At 44.9% G+C, this 18,322-nt stretch overlaps 1 protein-coding gene across 2 annotated transcripts in view; it reads right to left on the bottom strand.

Moving 5' to 3' along the window:
* Positions 1–324: 324 nt before the first annotated feature.
* GSTT4 (glutathione S-transferase theta 4) overlaps positions 325–18,322 on the bottom strand; it is a 36,123-nt gene continuing 18,125 nt past the window's right edge. For both annotated transcript variants that reach the window (XM_073629203.1, XM_073629204.1), the window contains exons 4-5: positions 16,375–16,551; positions 325–665 (exon numbers count right to left, since the gene is read on the bottom strand). In XM_073629203.1, coding sequence (XP_073485304.1) covers positions 465–665; positions 16,375–16,551 — 378 coding nt within the window. In that variant the 3' untranslated portion in view covers positions 325–464. The remainder of the gene's footprint in view (positions 666–16,374; positions 16,552–18,322) is intronic.

Genomic DNA, 18,322 nt, shown 5'->3' with positions numbered 1-18,322 from the left:
TCTCAGAAAAATGGCCAAGAAAATCAAATTCTGCCAGGGTATGTAAACTTATGAGCACAACTGTATATACAACTGTATACATAGACCTAACTGTAGATTGATGGAATCATGAATGGAATATTCCACAAAAGTCCATTAAACAAATTGGTGGAGGATTGGGTGGTAAACATTGAATGGGCATGTACCTCAATAACTTCAGGGCCAGTAACACAAAGGAAAAAACACTGCTACATAAGCCTCACAACAGGCAATAGGATGCCTATTTTATAAACTCCACACAATGAATTGCACCTGGCTTCAAGAAAGACTCTTTTAAAAAAGTAATTTACAGGTTTTGAATTTTTTTTTTTTTTTTTTATAAGGTGAAAACTCAAATACACAGTAGTAAAACTAGCAGAATTATGATGCAAAAAATGCCTCCTAATATTAAAGAATTTGAACTTTCATATCCTCTTCAAGTTTCATCAACGGGTGAACTGTTGCAATCTGGCTCTAAGTCGCTCCTTAAGTTCTGGAGGGATGGGCATATTTTGCATCTCTTTTACTCTGAGAACTTTCTCATGCGCTTCTTTAAACAGCTCGGCTCCAATTGCATCTTCCACTCTTTTCTTCCAATCTGCCAACTTTGGTCTGTTTTCAAAAGCATCAATTCCACCAGCAACAGGCTGTAAAATTATAGAAGTTGTGTGAAATCTCATATTGGGTTACAAAAAGTATAATATATAAAGTATTCTGAATCTGAAAAAAAAATCATTTTTTTTTTTCTTTAAAGTGAAACTCTTGCTAATCTTTTTTTCTGGTTTGGAATAGTAGACAGGGGAAGCCTTAAAGTGATTGTAAACATTTTTTTTTTTTTTTTAAATAATGTTTTACTTACCTGCCCTGTGCATGGGTTTTGAACAGAATGGCCCCAATCCTCCTCTTTCAGGGTCCCCCGCAAGCGCTCCTGGACCCGTCCCTCTGCCGAGTGCCTCCATAACAGTCTGTTTGCTACGGGGGCAGTCATGCGGGCTCGATCCAGAGACACAAAGAGCATGGCTCGACCCCACCCCCAGCTCTCACCTCACAGGCTATGATTAATAGCAGCAAGAGCCAATTTCTCCTGCTGCTGCCTCCGTGACCAGGGAGGAGAGAGCTCATGTGCGCATCGCTGAATTGAGGTCTCAGGTAAGTATTATGGGGGTGGGATGAGGGGTAACAAATCTTCACATTCCTGTGAACTTTGTTCCAACATGAGGGATGCAGCCAGGCACTGCACAAGTTAATGCATGACCTCTGTCTATAGTCCAAGAACTGACACTTCCTTTGAAGAAACTATATATCCCACAATCTTTTAGTTCAGTGCTGGTGCAGGCGAGAGCTGCACAGCAAGTAGATCTGAGACAAAATTAGGCAAAGCATTCACAGAGAGTGCTCGCCGTTTAGCTGCAAGAATTTTTGGGGCTTTTTACTTTTATTATTACAGTCGACCCCCGAGAAGTCACAGTTCAGAGTTCGTGGCCTCAGTTGTTCAGACTTTCCTCTCTGGCAGATGCGCAGCCAAGCATTCCCGTATCATAACAGTTTACTGTGTGTAGCTATCTCGAGAGTTCTCATGTTTTTTGTTTTGTTCTTCTTAAGCCCTAAGATGCACTACACCTTCTAAGGCTTTACTTAAAATGAAATTAACTGTATTTACAGTACATATTAGGCATTTTTTTGACCACATCCAAAATGAGCTTTTTTTCACAATTGGCAGTTGCTCTACGAATTTAACTCCCGCAAATTTCGGGGGTCGACTGTATTACATTAGCTCTTCCACATCTGTGATGTGACAGAGCAAATAGCAAGGCATGCATTGGAATTGTCAGGTCCCTTTGGGGAATAGAGACAAGATAAATGAATACATGGACAAAGGGAAATTTATTAGCCAAGATACTGCAAACTACAGCCACAACATTTGAGCCCATCATTACAAGGTAAGGCAAAAAAAAAAAATCCACACAGAGGCTATACATAAACTAACGCCTAGTTAAAGCAAAAAAAAAAAAAAAAAAAAAAAAAAAAAAAAAAAGAAGGTGTTGAATACATTTAAAGCAGAGTTCCAACTACATTTTTTTCTTTTTTTTAATAATGCATATCTTAGGATCATTTACATACACTAATGCCACTCACGATTTTTGTTAATTTCACCGCTAGATTGAATATATTTTAGAAATACCTTATATTCTGCCGTCTTGGAAGTTCCCATCTTGCTTGTGGGCATGTGAAGCCCACAAGCAGAATCTTTTGAGATACGGTGCAGCTGAATGGCCAGCATGCACCACCCGTTCTCGTTCTTCGCAGCGCCATAAACTTCACATTGCCATCACAACGGGTGTCGGAAGTGCCTGCCCTTTTGTGATGTCAACGAAGATCCTCACTGACTCCTGGGAATTATGACACAAAGCTCCCAGGAGACCGTGCGCCACAGAAAATGATGGGATTAGCCGCGGGTGGGAGAAGGCGGAAGTTAAATAGAACAGCTTATAATCAGGCTAAGCGGACTGAAAAGAAAAAAAAAAAATTATGAACGATCAATGAGGAAAATAAAGCCATTTATATATTATTTAATATTAAGTTTAATAAGTGGGTGGAACTCTGCTTTAAGGTTGAGGTCAGATTTGTACTATCATGTGATAGTACAGCGATATTAATGTCTGCTCATGGTGAGACTGTTGGAACTTAGTCCAAGTGGAACTGGTCTAAGTGGTGAGTTAAAACCAGAGGGAGAGTGAACAAGTCTTGCTTTTTGTTTGCTGGGTTGCATTTTTTGGGGCTTTTCCTTTTAGTTTTTCAATCACCTTTTTCTGTCACTTTTTAAATAGCTTTTTTTTTTCCTTTTTCTTCTTTGGTTCCTTCAGGCTACCAATTAAGGGGAGTGGTTAATTGCTCACAGGTGCTTGAGGCCTATATAACTGTGTAGGACTCATACTGAACCTGCTCATTGTGAGGCTGTTGGAACTCAGTCCAAGTGGAACTGGTCTAAGTGGTGAGTTAAAACAGGAGGTTAAAACAGGGGTCATAGTACCTGTGTAGTGTGAGTACCTGAGTGTTGTACTGTATACTTGTGTATTGCGAGTGCATGTAGGTCTGCGAGTACCTGTGTATTGTCTTGTTGTGTATCTGTGTATTGTCTTGAGTATTAGTGCCAGGAAGCTAGCTGTTAGGTAATTTGGACAGGGTAAAATCCCCAATCCTCACTAAATTTAATAGGTATGATGCCCGGCGGGTGTGGAGAGGCGACTCTTTGTACATCTTGCTGCATGTATGCGTTCCTTGATCATCCGATCGAGGGCGAATACCGACTTAGCGCATTACCACTCAAACGCATTAGCCATTGCCGTATCCACCCGATGTCTGGTCCCATTTTCATCCTGATGTCTGTTACTGCATACCTGCAGTCTATGTCCATGCCTGTATTTCATGCTAGTTTGCGAGTATATACTTGCTATTTTACTTTTTAATAAACGCTATCAGTGGTAATGCGCTAGGTCGGTGCGCCCTCTCTTTTTGTTTCTTTTTGTAGTTTTTGAATGCCCAACATTCTGAAGAGGGCTGCAAGACAGCAGATACCACTGAAGCTTACTGGCCTTATCACACACTGAGTATCTAGACACTTGAGCGCAGGAGAGAGTTTTTCTCTTTTGGTTATGTTGTGCAAAATGTAAGCACATTGTTTCCCTGGAAGCCCAGGTTCTGAATCTGGGGAAGCAACTGTCAGCACTGAGAAGTCCCTCCATACTAAAGGAGAGCCAGGAACGTACACGGCAGGTGACGGCAGGGGCCAGCACAGAGGCGGGTGGAGACAAAGAGGCGCAGGCACTAGCAAAGAGTAGATGGGTGACAGTCAGGAAGGGTAGAGGGGGAAGTGCCAGGGAGGCCGATCCAGGACTGGAGCATCTCAATAAGTACGCTCCATTGAGTGACATTGGTGAAACCAGTCAGGGACCAGCACTGAGGGACTCTCCTAGCTGCCGGGGGAAGAACTCCTCCAGTGAGAGTGGGGGGGCAGCAAAGGGAAAAGGCAAGACAGATTCTGGTGGTAGGGGACTCAATTCTTAGGACAGAGAGGGCAATCTGTAACAAAGACCTGAAGCGCCAAACAGTATGTTGTCTACCAGGCTCTCGGGTTCGGCACATCACGGATCTTGTGGACAGATTACTGGGAGGGGCTGGGGAAGACCCGGCTGTCATGGCGCACGTTGGCACCAATGACAAAGTCAGAGGCAGATGGAGTGTCCTAAAGAACGATTTTAGGGACTTAGGAGCTAAATTGAGGAAAAGGACCTCAAAAAGGTAGTATTCTCAGGAATACTACCGCTACATCGAGCCACACAAAGGCAGAGGGAGATTAGGGAAGTAAACAAGTGGCTGAAGAGCTGGTGTAGTAAGGAGGGGTTTGGGTTCCTGGAGGACTGGGCCGACTTCTCAGTCGGTAACCGGTACTATAGAAGGGACGGACTGCATCTAAATGAGGGTGCAGATCTGCTGGGAATGAAGATGGCCAAAAAGTTAAAAAGTTAGAGGGGTTTTTAAACTAGGCGATGGGGGGGTGTCCAGAGGCAGAGATAGCCAGAAGATATTCCAGAGGGTAGTATTGGGGGCATTAGTGGTAGGTTAACCAAAGCACAAAAACACAAGGTGAGTATAGTAGCAAGTCCTAGTTGCAATCTCGAAACACCCAATATGAGGACAATATGCGAACGGTCTAAACTATGTGGCATGTTCACCAATGCCAGGAGCATGGCGGACAAGATGGGTGAACTAGAGATACTGTTGTACGAGGAGGATTTGGATTTTGTGGGAATTTCAGAGACCTGGTTCAACAGCTCTCATGATTGGCTGGCAAACATTCAAGGGTATACCCTATACCGCAAGGATAGAGAGGGTAAAAAAGGGGGAGGGGTATGCCTATATATCAAGAATAATGTACAAGTGAATGTGAGAGATGACATTACAGAGGGAGCTAGAGAGGAGGTGGAATCCTTATGGGTAGAGCTACAAAGGGATGAAGCTAAGGGGAAAATAATACTGGGAGTATGCTATAGGCCCCCTAACCTGAGGGAGGAAGTGGAGACAGATCTATCACAATTTGGATTAGCAGCAAGGATGAGAAGTGTTATAATGGGGGATTTTAATTTTCCAGACAGACTGGGCAGAGGGAACCGCGCATTCAGTCAAGGCTCACCAGTTCCTTAAAGTCTTGCAGGATAATTTTATGGGTCAGATGGTAGACGCACCAACTAGAAATAAAATATTACTGGATCTACTGATTACCAAAAATACAGACCTGATCACGGATGTGGAAATACGGGGCAATTTAGATAACAGCAATCACAGGTCAATTAGTTTCAGTATAAATCACACAAATAGGAAACAAAGGAAATACAAAGACACTGAATTTCAAAAGAGCCAACTTCCCTAAACTAAAAACCTTGCTAAAAGGCATAAATTGTGATAAAATATTAGGAACAAAGAATACGGAGGAGAGATGGGTTTGCTTTAAGAGCATATTAAATAAGGGCATTAGCCAATGTATCCCATTGGGTAATAAATTTAAAAGAGCGAACAAAAGTCCTGGATGGCTTAACTCCAATGTAAAAATGCATATAAAAGCAAAAAGAGAAGGCCTTCAAAAAATACAAGGTTGAGGGATCATCCTCGGCATTCAGACTTTATAAAGAATGCAACAAGAAATGTAAGGGTGCAATTAGGACAGCTAAGATAGAACATGAAAGACACATAGCGGGAGGAGAGCAAAAAAAATCCCAAGAAATTCTTTAAGTATGTAAACAGTAAAAAAAGGGAGGACAGACCATATTGGCCCCATAAAGAATGAGGAAGGACATCTGGTTACAAAGGATGGGGAGATGGCGAAGGTATTGAATTTATTCTTCTCCTCAGTCTTCACGAGTGAATCAGGGGGCTTCAGTAACCAAAACTGCAGTGGTTATCCTCATGACACAACACAGGAAGCACCTCCATGGTCAACAGAGGACAGAATTAAAATTAGACTTGAGAAACTTAACATTAATAAATCACCGGGACCAGATGGCATGCATCCGAGGGTACTTAGGGAACTCAGTCAAGTGATTGCCAGACCATTGTTCCTAATTTTTACAGATAGTCTACTAACTGGAATAGTACCAGCCGATTGGAGAAAAGCCAATGTAGCACCAATATTTAAAAAGGGCCCAAAATACATCCCTGGGAATTACAGGCCAGTTAGCCTAACATCAATAGTATGTAAACTCTTGGAGGGGTTGATAAGGGACTATATACAAGATTTTAGTAATAAGAATGGTATCATTAGCAGTAATCAGCATGATTCATGAAGAATCGTTCTTGCCAAACCAATCTACTAACCTTCTATGAGGAGGTGAGTTGCCATCTAGATAGACGTGGTGTATCTGGATTTTGCAAAAGCATTTGACACAGTTCCCCATAAACGTTTACTGTACAAAATAAGGTCCGTTGCTATGGACCATAGGGTGAGTACATGGATTGAAAACTGGCTACAAGGGCGAGTTCAGAGGGTGGTGATAAATGGGGAGTACTCAGAAAGGTCAGGGGTGGGTAGTGGGGTTCCCCAGGGTTCTGTGCTGTGACCAGTCCTATTTAATTTGTTCATAAACGACCTGGAGGATGGGATAAACAGTTCAATCTCTGTATTTGCAGACAATACTAAGCTAAGCAGGGCAATAACTTCTCCGCAGGATGTGGAAACCTTGCAAAAAGATCTGAACAAATTAATGGGGTAGGCAACTACATGGAAAATGAGGTTCAACGTAGAAAAATGTAAAATAATGCATTTGGGTGGCAAAAATACAAAATGCAATCTATACATTGGGGGGGGGGGGGGGGGGGCTGGACCTCTGGGGGAATCTAGGATGGAAAAGGACCTGGGGGTCCTAGTAGATGATAGGCTCAGCAATGGCATGCAATGCCAAGCTGCTGCTAACAAAGCAAACAGAATATTGGCATGCATTAAAAAGGGGATCAACTCCAGAGATAAAAATGATAATTCTCCCACTCTACAAGACTCTGGTCCGGCCGCACCTGGAGTATGCTGTCCAGTTCTGGGCACCAGTCCTCAGGAAGGATGTACTGGAAATGGAGCGAGTACAAAGAAGGGCAACAAAGCTAATAAAGGGTCTGCAGGATCTTAGTTACGAGCACTGAACTTATTCTCTCTGGAGAAGAGACGCTTGAGAGGGGATATGAATTCAATATACAAATACCGTACTGGTGACCCCACAATAAGGATAAAACTTTTTCGCAGAAGAGAGTTTAACAAGACTTGCGGCCACTCATTAAAATAAGAAAAGAGGTTTAACCTTAAACTATGTAGAGGGTTCTTTACTGTAAGAGCGGCAAGGATGTGGAATTCCCTTCCACAGGCGGTGGTCTCAGCGGGGAGCATTGATAGCTTCAAGAAACTATTAGATAAGCACCTGAATGACTGCAACATACAGGGATATATAATGTAATACTGTCACATAATCGCACACATAGGTTGGACTTGATGGACTGGTGTCTTTTTTCAACCTCACCTACTATGTAACTATGTGAATCCCATTAGGGTGAATGCACATCATGTTCTGTATGTACAATCAGGCATGTACTGGCCATCGGGACTACCGGAAGATTCCCGGTGGGCCGATGGCTCAGTGGGCCGGTCTGAGTGACAGCCCATCAAAGTAATGGCTGCGCGGCCCCCTTGCGTAAGGGTAGGCCATTAAGGAGAGACTTGCAGTAGTCAAGGCGGGAGATAATCAAGGAGTGAATAAGTTGCTTTGTGGTGTCATTAGTCAGGAAGGGTTGAATCCTGGAGATGTTGCAGAGGTTAAGGCGGCAGGATTTAGCCAGCGATTGGATGTGGGGGCTGAAGGAGAGGTCAGAGTCAAGGGTTACACCCAACACCCTGGCATGTGTGGAGGGACCAATGGTTCGGCTGTTGATCTTAATTGTAAAGTCGTGGGGGGGGGGGGGGGGGGGCGCTTCAGGAAGGAGGAAATTTAGGAAATATAACAAGCTCAGTTTTAGAAAGATTCAGTTTGAGAAAGTGGTGTGACATCTATACCGATAAGTCATTCAGTAAGTTTGAGATCTGTGAGGAGATCGAGGGGGTGAGTTGAGGAATGGAGAGATAGATCTGGGTGTCGTGGGCATAGACGTGGTATTGGAAGCCATGGGAGGTTATCAACTGGCCCAGGGAAGAGGTATAGAGCAAGTATTTTCACGTGTACCAGTGAGGAGTGTCATTGAGCATACCAAGGTATGCTGAAATTATGTGGGGCATTATCCACGAGTGTGGCCAAGCCCAGAGAAGCCTGAAGCACAGCGCCAAAAGCCATCGGGAAACTTCAGAGGGCCACGGTGAAGGAGCCAACCGGGTGCCCATCTAGAGTAGCTGACTCCAAAACCAACGACAGCAGCAGAAGTCCAAACCCTTGCACAGGGCCCCTGTTGCCTCCAAGGAACCCAGTGTCCCATTCTCTTTGACACATGCTGCCCAGTGTCAGAGAGTCAATGCACACCAGACTTCCAGAACTCAGTTTAGACTTAAGCCAGATCAGAATCTCTGTAAGAGGAGCGCGGATACAAGCCACCAAACAGGCCAAGACCACCACTTCCTCCATGTACCCTGACAAGCTGGTGGGACCTTTTCCTGTTGTTCCCATCCAAGTAGAGGGAATCTACACCAAGGCCCTTCTGGATACTGGAGCTCAAGTTACCCTTCTCTACAGAGACTTCTACAACAGGCACCTCAAGCACCTGCCATTGCAGAAGTTGGAAGGGCATTGGGATTCAGAACCTCCCCTATGATGGCTATCTACCGGTCAAGCTGACCTTCGATCCCTCCGTGGCTGGGAAAGCAGAGATTTTTGACACTCTGGCAATGGTCTGTCCCCACCCACCAGGGGCCAGCAAGAGTTCTCTCATCATAGGGACCAATACTGATCTTGTCAGAAGGCTATTGACACCTCTTATTCTGGAGCCGGGCACTTCAACTACAAGTGTGCACCCCATGCTGGTACAAGAACAATAGATCCCAGCTGGAGTGGGAAAGATCTGGCGCTTGGACCGGTGTGAGAAGGTGTTTTAGCCTGATGAAGTGGCCTGTTTATGAGCATCTGTCAAGCTAAATTGGAAGCAACCAGGCCCTTTCATTGTCCTTGAAGCGGACTGAGAGAAGACATGGGACAGAAGATAATTCCCAAGGTTGTTTCAACCAAAGTGAATATGCTGGCTGATACAAGTGAATCCGGCCACCCCAGTCCCACCGTCTTATTTGGTAGGGGGAGCAAAGGATGGCATACCTGTTGAGGAGTTCTATGCAAAGACTACTCCTTTCGCCTGAATGGAAGGAAAAGGGCCAAGATTCAGCTCCTGAGATGGCAGGCTGCATTCTCCAAGAGTGAATTTGATGTGGGGTGTGCAAAAAGTGCACAACACCGGATCTGTCCCTTCTAGTGCATAAGCCGTTCAGGGAAAGGGTTTGATGGATTCCTTATGGGGACTTGGAGGATCTGCGTGAACAACTGGCAGGGTTGAAGAGGGCAGGTATCATCCGAGAGTCCATGCGCTTCCCCGATAGTGGTGCTACGGAAGAAAAAAGGGTCGCTGAGGCTGTGTATTGACTACCGGATACTGAACCGAAGGACCATTCCCGACCAATATACCACCCCAAGGATAGAAGATGGCTTGCAGAGCCTGTCAGGAGGGAAGTGGTTCAGCATACTGGATTTGAAGAGTGGGCATTACCAAATCCCCAAGCACCCCCAAGGATCGGGAGAAGACCGCTTTCAATATCCCGGTGGGGTTCTTTAAATTCGACCGTATGCCTCAAGGCCTGTCTGGTGTGCCAGCCACCTTCCAAAAGGCTAATAGAGAAGACCGTGGGTGACATGAACCTGATGGAGGTGTTGGTGTACTTAGACAACATCATTGTTTTCGGCAAGAGCCTGGAAGAGCATGAATAGCGTCTGGAGAAGGTCCTGAAGAGAGCGGTCTCTGGAAAAAGTGCCAGTTTTATCAACCCTCAGTCAACTACCTTGGCCACATTGCGTCTACCGATGGAGTGGCCACCAACCCCACAGAAGCTGGAAGTTGTCACCTCCTGCCTGATACCCAACAACGTGACTGAGCTTAGGTCATTTCTGGGATTCTGCCCGTATTACAGAAGATTAGTCAAAGATAGCTTGCTCACTTAATGAGATGGTGAAGAGGAAGACGATGACCCAGATCTGGTGAAGCCTATCAGACCTGCTGGAGGGCCCAGAAAACCCAGAGTCCATTCAGGAACAATGGACTCCGAAGTGTAATGAGGCTTTTAGGCAGCTGAAGTGAAGCCCAACAACCGCTCCAGTCTTGGCCTTTGCAGATCCAACCTAGCCGTACAAGCTACACTGACGCCAGTTGAGATAGGTTAGGTGGGGTGCTATATCAAGAGCATGACGGCCTGTTGCCTAAGCGAGTCGGAGCTTGGCCCCCGCCAAGAAGAACTACCCCATGCACAAACTTGAGTTCATGGCTTTGAAGTGGGCGGTGGTGGATAAGCTGAGGGATTACCTGTATGGAGCGGAGTTCGTGATCAAGACAGACAACAATCCTCTCACCTACATCCTCACTACCATAAAGTTGGATGCCATGGGTCACAGATGGTTGGCTGCTCTATCAGGGTTTACTTTCAGCCTAAAGTATTGACCGGGGTCGGGAACAAAGACACGGATGCTTTGTCAAGAAGGCCCCATTGTTCCAGAGACCCTCTAGAAGAATGGGCCCAGCTGACACTTGAAGGGGTACAAACCTTATGTCAAGTAGCAGAACATCAAGCTGGAGGAGAATCCAGGGCAGAAGACGTTGTAGTGTCAGCTGCTGGTGTCCCCAGATATTATTGCAATGTCACCCAAGTCAGGGATGAAGGACTGCCCAAGATGTCAAAGAAAGACCTGTGGAGAGACCAGTTGGAGGACCATCTCTGTAGCTTGGCATTGAAGGCCTTGGAGAGCCAATGCTCTGACTTGCTCCTCACCGACTCCCTGAAGGAGGCCGGCTGCTGCACAGAGAGTGGGATCGGTTACAGCTGCACCAAGAGGTGGTCTACTGAAGGGATCCCTCTGACATTCCGAAGAAAAACGGCAGTTATTCCTACCTGAAAAATATAGGGAGACAGTATTAACTGCCTTACACGACAACCATGGACACCTAGGGCCCGAGAGGACTTTTCACCTGGTGAGGGACCGGTTCTACTGGCCCAGCATGCGGGCTGAATTTGAGGGCCATTGCCACTCCTGCATCAGATGTATCCAAAAGGAAGACTTTGCCTCACTGAGCTGCCCCAATGGGCCATCTTCAGAGTCAGAGGCCCATGGAGCTGGTCTGCATTGACTTTCTGTGCTTGGAGCCTGATCCGAGTGGGCAGGAAAATATCCTGGTAGTGACTGACCATTTCACTCGGTATGCCCAGGCATTTTCTGTGAGGGACCAACAAGCATCCACGGTGGCCAAGATCTTAGTGGAGAAATTCTTTGTGCACTATGGTCTGTCCCAACGCATCCACTCTGATCTAGGGAGAGAGACTTTGAGAGTAGTCTCATCAAAAGACTTTTAGACCTGTTTGGCATTAGGAAGTCTAAAACCACCCTGTATCATCCTCAAGGAGATTCTCAACCAGAGAGATACAACCGAATCCTCCTGGATATGCTCGGAACAAAAGCAACACTGGAGCAAGCATAAAGTGGCTATGGTGCATGCTTATAACAGCACCGCCAATGATGCCACAGGATACTCTCCCTATCGTTTGATGTTCGGACGGGAGTCCCAGCTGCCAGTAGACTTGGCCTTCGGCACATCCTTCAACCATACCTCAGCAACTTTCCACAGAGGGTATGTGGATCGCCTGCGGAGAAGTCTGAATACCGCCTATGACAAGGCTTAAGCTGCCTCACGCCCGAGCACAGAGAAACAAAATAAACTTTGACCTCAGGGTACGAGTGCAGGACCTACAGCCAGATGACAAGGTACTGCTGAGAAACCTAAGTGTCCCTGGAAAGCACAAATTGACTAACCACTGGAAGTCGCAGCCATATGTCGTTTGAAAGCAGCTGCCAGGACTCCCAGTATATCAAATCTGGCCAGAGGGAAGCACAGGCCCACTGAAGAATTGGCATCGCAATCATCTGTTGCCTCTGTCAGAAGCAGTTTTCTGGCTGTGAATCCACAGCCAGATTCACGGTACATACCCACGGACTCTCAGAGATCCCGGACAGTGACTAGATTCCAGTCTGTACCCCTTGCTGAAAAAGATGAAAACAGCGAGGATGAAGAGATGGGAATAGATTGTCTGTGGTCCTCTCAAATGCCAGGGCCTGCCAACGCCCCCCCCCCCCCCCCCCTTCTCCTCCCATGGTGACTGACAACGGGATTCTCAGGCTAGAGGCTCCTGAGTTTGTACCTCAAAGTCCACCTTTTGAAAAGTTGGAAGACCCTCAATATTCATTGCTGACAGCAGACCCCGAAGACTTTCCATCCTTCATTGAGGAGGAAGCTGAAGCGGATATGCAGGAAGAAGAACAAGAGAGACCAGTGTATCTGTAACCCCAGAGCCTAAATAACAGCGAGAGCGAAGGGTTATTCACCCGCCCAACAAACTAACATATGACACTTTGAGTGAAAGCTCTGAGGAGGTCATTCTCACTGCAAAAAGGACTCTGGAAGCACCTGACCCTTCCACTGCAGATTTGGTGGTGGACAATCCCAAATCACCCCCTGGCACATCTAGCTGGGTCATTCCAGGTAAGGTGGCCTGTAGGCAGGACAACCTCCCCTCCTATGCTAATTGGTGGGAGGTTCCTCTATGCAGATGTAAATTGTATGGTTTCCTGTGCACACCAACCTGTTTTTGTTTCTATGCGTGTATATCAAAAGCATGCAACAGGTCATAGACTCTTTACCTTCTTTGGCGGACCAAAGGGTCTTTGGTAGGGGGAAGTGTGTAGCAGGGCTGCTCTGTCACCCGCCAGACTAAACAAACACATGTGCGCACTGAGGGAGAGCGCGCCTGTCAGTCCCTGAGGGGGATTTCTCTCCCTCCCTCTCCTCTTTCTTGAGTGACGAGCAGTGCTCACTCACAGGTATCCGCCCGCTCTGCTCTCTCCTCTGTATCCCTTTTGGCAGGTAGAGGGAGTCAATCAAGCAGCAGCAGAGGACCATGGGACTTAAAGTCCCATCACAAAACGGCCCCACTGATTTCTACAGGGGGTGGAACTACAAAACCCACCCTGTTTTGCAAGAAGGGGGGGCTAGCTAAAGACTCCAGCTTGTTGGTCTGAGGAGAGATCACCACGAGGCAGGGAGGTGAACGGACGTGTGAGGAGAGGCTACAGGCACCCTCTAAAGAACCATCCAAAGACGGTTCCAGAGATGATTAAAGACAGGCGTCCCACCAGAGAGAGGCCTCCGGTGAAGACTGCAGGCATCTGAGAGCAAGAGGCTATTGAGTCACAAGGTGGACAGGCGGGCCGCTGAAGAACTGCCAAGACATCCCTTTTCTGCCCTGGTCGCAGGACTGGTGAGAGGGCATTTATCCACCCTGCTGACACACTACCCACTTTTGAACCTTTCAGGCAGACATAGTTTGGAAGTATCAAATACTCTATGCTGACTAATGACTACCTTTTGTTAGGCTCTGATGATTTATTGTCTTCTATGAGAGCTAACTGCTGGTGAAGATATTTACAAGGCCTTGTAAGTTGAACACTTACGTTATTGCTCTTAGGGGACATGTTACTGGTATCTATATTCTCTCATTCGGATTAAAAAGGTATTATAGGCCGGCCTGGGGTTCCCCTTTAGCAGTAGTAGTACTTACAGCAACCAACAGCCTTGTTGACGAATCAATTTACTGATTGTCTGTTATTGTATACATTGGGATCATTTACTTGTTGCCAATTGTTATTTAACTGCTTTAAAAACTATTTCAACCAAGTTTTGGTTGTCCATCCAGGACTTGGCTGACTAATGCCCTTTTAAGTCTCTTCTCTTGATTAAATAAACCTGAGAGAGCTAAAACAGTTTGAACTATGTCTGTGTGTCATTTATTGTGCTATTACCCTAACCTTATTGCTAGGAGTGCCAGTAGGGGCTGGAACGATTCTTAGGGTTGAAGGGCAGAGTAACGGACTGAACAAACTCAAGCGGCATGTGGGGGGCCAGCCTGTCCTTATGTACCACCTAATAGCTCAATTTTTATGTGGAATATCAATGAAATGATGTGAGACCTGACATTAAAACCACTTAATCTTACCGGATCTAACAAATATCTATTAGCCTGAATGATTTTTGGCCAGAAAATTTAATAAGGGGGCCAGCCCCCCCTCATTCATCACTTAATAAGTCTCTAATTATGTGAGATCCAACGTTAAAACCACTTGATGTGTTGCTACAGTTATGAATAGTGACTTTATAAATAATAGAGTTAGATTTTTAAGAGCATATGTTTTCAGGGAAGCCAAGCTTAACCCCCCTCATCCATTGATATGTAAATAAACCAGTTGGATAGGTTTTGGAGCTGGGACTTTTTAGGCACAACAACAAAAGGTTACAAAAATAAATGTATTTAGAAAAAAAAAAAAAAAATATGACAAAAACATAACATCACACTGATAAAATGAACCAATGAGAAGAATATATAGCTAAATATAACCGACTACTTATCGCTACATGGAATCGGACAACAAATAAATTTGCTGTATAGTAACAGTGAATCCAAGAGTACGATTATATTGCAGTGGAGTAATATCTTGCTCTACATGTTACGTACCTTGCGCTTCTTCAGGAGCATTTGAATAAAACGAACTATAAAAAACACAGGCTCACAGCTAAAAGCGATGCAGATAAATTATAGATTACTTGGTGTGTTACTACACAGGCAGCTGTATGTTTTTGAGGGATCTCCCTGGCAAAGACTATCCGGCATTATACTCAGCAGCGTTTATCTTTCTGGGGGGAGTCTGCTATCAATTACCTTTTGTAAATCCATGGCAATGTTTACTATGAGGGGGGAATTGTGCTGGCGCTCATTTCTTCACCTTTTTCTGCCACTTTACTGCATCCACCTTCAGCCCTATACCTCCCTCCCATTTGTGAACATTGGTTGTGTTACCAATAGATCTCTACTTTCTGATGGGATTATCTGACCTCTCAGCAGCCGGTCTGTAATTTATCTGCATCGCTTTTAGCTGTGAGCCTGTGTTTTATATATAGTTCATTTTATTCAAATTCTCCTGAAGCGCAAGGCACGTAACATGTAGAGCAAGAGATTACTCTATTGCAATATAACTGTACTCTTGGATTCACTGTTACTATACAGCAAATTTATTTGTTGTCCGATGCCATGTAGTGATAAGTCGGTTATATTTAGCGATATAATTCTTCTCATTGGTTCATTTTAATCGGTGCGATTTTATATAAGTTTTGAAATTTTTTCCTAAATGAATGTATATTTTTGTAACCTTTGTGTTGTTGTGCCTAAAAAGTCCAAGCTCTCTTTATCAAATTTCTTCTAATCTCAATGGGACATGGCACTAATATTTTTTATATATATAATATATATATATAAATATAAATATAAATATATATATTCCACAGTACCACTCTGTGTTGATACAATATCCTTTTTTCAGCCCGGGCTCACACTATACCGGGCTGCGGATCGCACAGAAGCGCTGTGCATCCCTGTTCCCCGTTTCAGGGACGAATCAGGGCCGATTCTATGCCTGAATTCGGCCCTGAAACGTTTTTGTGCAGTGCGCTCCGCAGCCGCCCCAGAGATATGTGAACCAGCTCCATAAGGAGCCAGTCACATTCTCCTACTATGCGAATTAGATGCGGGGAAACGCACATCTAATTCGCATAGGTGTGAACCCGGGCTCAAGGTTTTGGAGCTGAGCAGAGGACAGGAAGTAGGTGTATTTGTGTTGCATTGTGTATCCTACAGTTTTATGTGCAGCTTTTCTATTCAGGAAAGCATTCATATACTACAGAAATCTAAGCTTCCTTGGTTTTACCGCAAGAACCGTAATAGATAAACGCTAAAGCATAACACTTGATCTTACCGGATCTAACCAATAGCTTCCAAAATAGCGGTTTGGTCAATTTTTTGATAAGGGCGGGGGCTGAGGACAGGTCTAGCAAACTGCATACGTTTTATTCAAAATTTTTGATTACCTTTATGGTCAAAGGGTGCCAGATACAGATAAGCCTGCCACGCTGAAAAAGTACTTCTTGAATAATGGATACAGTAAGCATTACAGGGTGAAGGTTGAAATATCCTAGCTGGTCACTTACCTGCATGATCTCCACAATAGCCACTAGATCGGCTATAGAGATCTCATCACCAGCTATAAAAGGTTTGCCTCCCAGGAAGTTTTGTTCTATAGTAGTCAATGTGGTATTAAATTCAGTCACCACAGGCTCCAACTTCTCAGGTTCAGCTTCATGGCCAAGGAGAAAGGGTGTCATTACCTGTTAGAATAATAAATAATGTAAATTACCAAAAAAAAAAAAAAAAAAAAAAAAAGTATAACCATACAGGTTATGGTTATACTAACCCTAAAGGGTAGTATGGTGTACACAATATTACACAAGAGGGTTATGTTAACGATAATGTGTAATTTACTATTTAACTATGCTGGCGATACAGCAAAATACACATATTCTATACACTCACCGGACACATTATTATGTACACCCGTTCAATTCTTTGGTAACACAAATTTCTAATCAGCCAATCACAAGGCAGCAACTCAATTCACTTAGGTATCTAGACGTGGTGAAGACAACGTGTTCAAATCGAGTATCAGAATAGGAACGAAAGGGGATTTAAGTAACTTTGAACGTGGCATGGTTGTTGGTGCCAGACGGGCTGATCTAAGTATTTTAAAAACTGCTGATCTACTGGGATTTTCACACACACACACACACACACACACACACACACACACACACACACACACACTTTACAGAGAATGGTCAGAAAAAGAGAAATATCCAGTGAGCAGCAGTTGTGTGAAGGAAAATGCCTTGTTGATGTCAGAGGAGAATAGACAGACTGGTTCAAGATGATACAAAGCAACAGTAACGCAAATAACCACCCATTACAACCAAGGTATGCAGAATACCATCTCTGAATGCAAGACACTTTGAACATTGAAGCAGATGGGCTACAGCAGCAGAAGACCACACCGGGTGCCATTTCTGTCAGCTAAGAACAGGAAACTGAGGCTACAAATTCACACAGGCTCACCAAAATTGTACAATAGAAGATTGGAAAAACGTTGCCTGGTCTGAGGAGTCTCGATTTCAGCTGCAACATTCAGATGGTAGAGTCAGAATTTGGTGTAAACAACGTGAAAGTATGGATCCATCCTGCCTTGTATCAACAGTTCTAACTCATGGAGGTGTAATGATGTGGGGAATATTTTCTTGGCACACTTTGGTCCCCTTAGCACCAATTGAGCATTGTTTAAATGCCACGGTCTGAGTATTGTTGCTGACCATGTCCATCCCTTTATGACTACAGGGTACCCATCTTCTGATGGCTACTTCCAGCAGGATAATGCACCATGTCACAAAGCTCAGATCATCTCACCACTGTTTTCTTGAACATGACATATGAGATCACTGTACTTCAATGGCCTCCACAGTCACCAGATCTCAATCCAATAGAGCACCTTTGGGATGTGGTGGAATGGAAGATTCGCATCATGGATTTGTAGCCGACAAATCTGCAGGAACAGCGTGATGCTATCATGTCAATATGGACAAAAATTTCTGAGGAATGTTTCCAACACCCTGTTGAATCTATGCCACAAAGAATAAAAAGGCAATTCTAAAAAGGCAAAAGGGGGTCCAACTAGGGTTGCCACCCGTCCAGGGATTCACCCAGACAGTTCGGGTTTTGAATCGTTTGTCCAGGTTTCAGGCCACCTCAGATCCAGACACAATATTCAGAATTGACTGTGGCGCCCCAAGTATCACAACCACTGTGTGCATAGGTATGCACACGGGCCCAACCCCAATACACGGACAGGAGAGAAGAAAGGGCTTGATCTGCTCCTCCTCCCACCACTACACCTCTGTCCGCCCACCCATACTCTAATCCCCAGCGTTCTATGCCTCAGGAAAGCTATGTGTGGGCTGGAAGTTTGAAGCTCAGCAATCGGCAGAAACATCATGGATAAAAGGCTTCAATGCCTCAGCCTCCATCCTCGGGTGTGAGCTCACCATTCAATGT

This window comes from Aquarana catesbeiana, linkage group LG01 (genome assembly GCF_042186555.1).
Source record: "Aquarana catesbeiana isolate 2022-GZ linkage group LG01, ASM4218655v1, whole genome shotgun sequence".
NCBI lineage: Eukaryota > Metazoa > Chordata > Amphibia > Anura > Ranidae > Aquarana > Aquarana catesbeiana.
The sequence above is the reverse complement of the archived record's forward strand: the minus strand, read 5'-3'. Positions and strand labels throughout refer to the sequence as shown.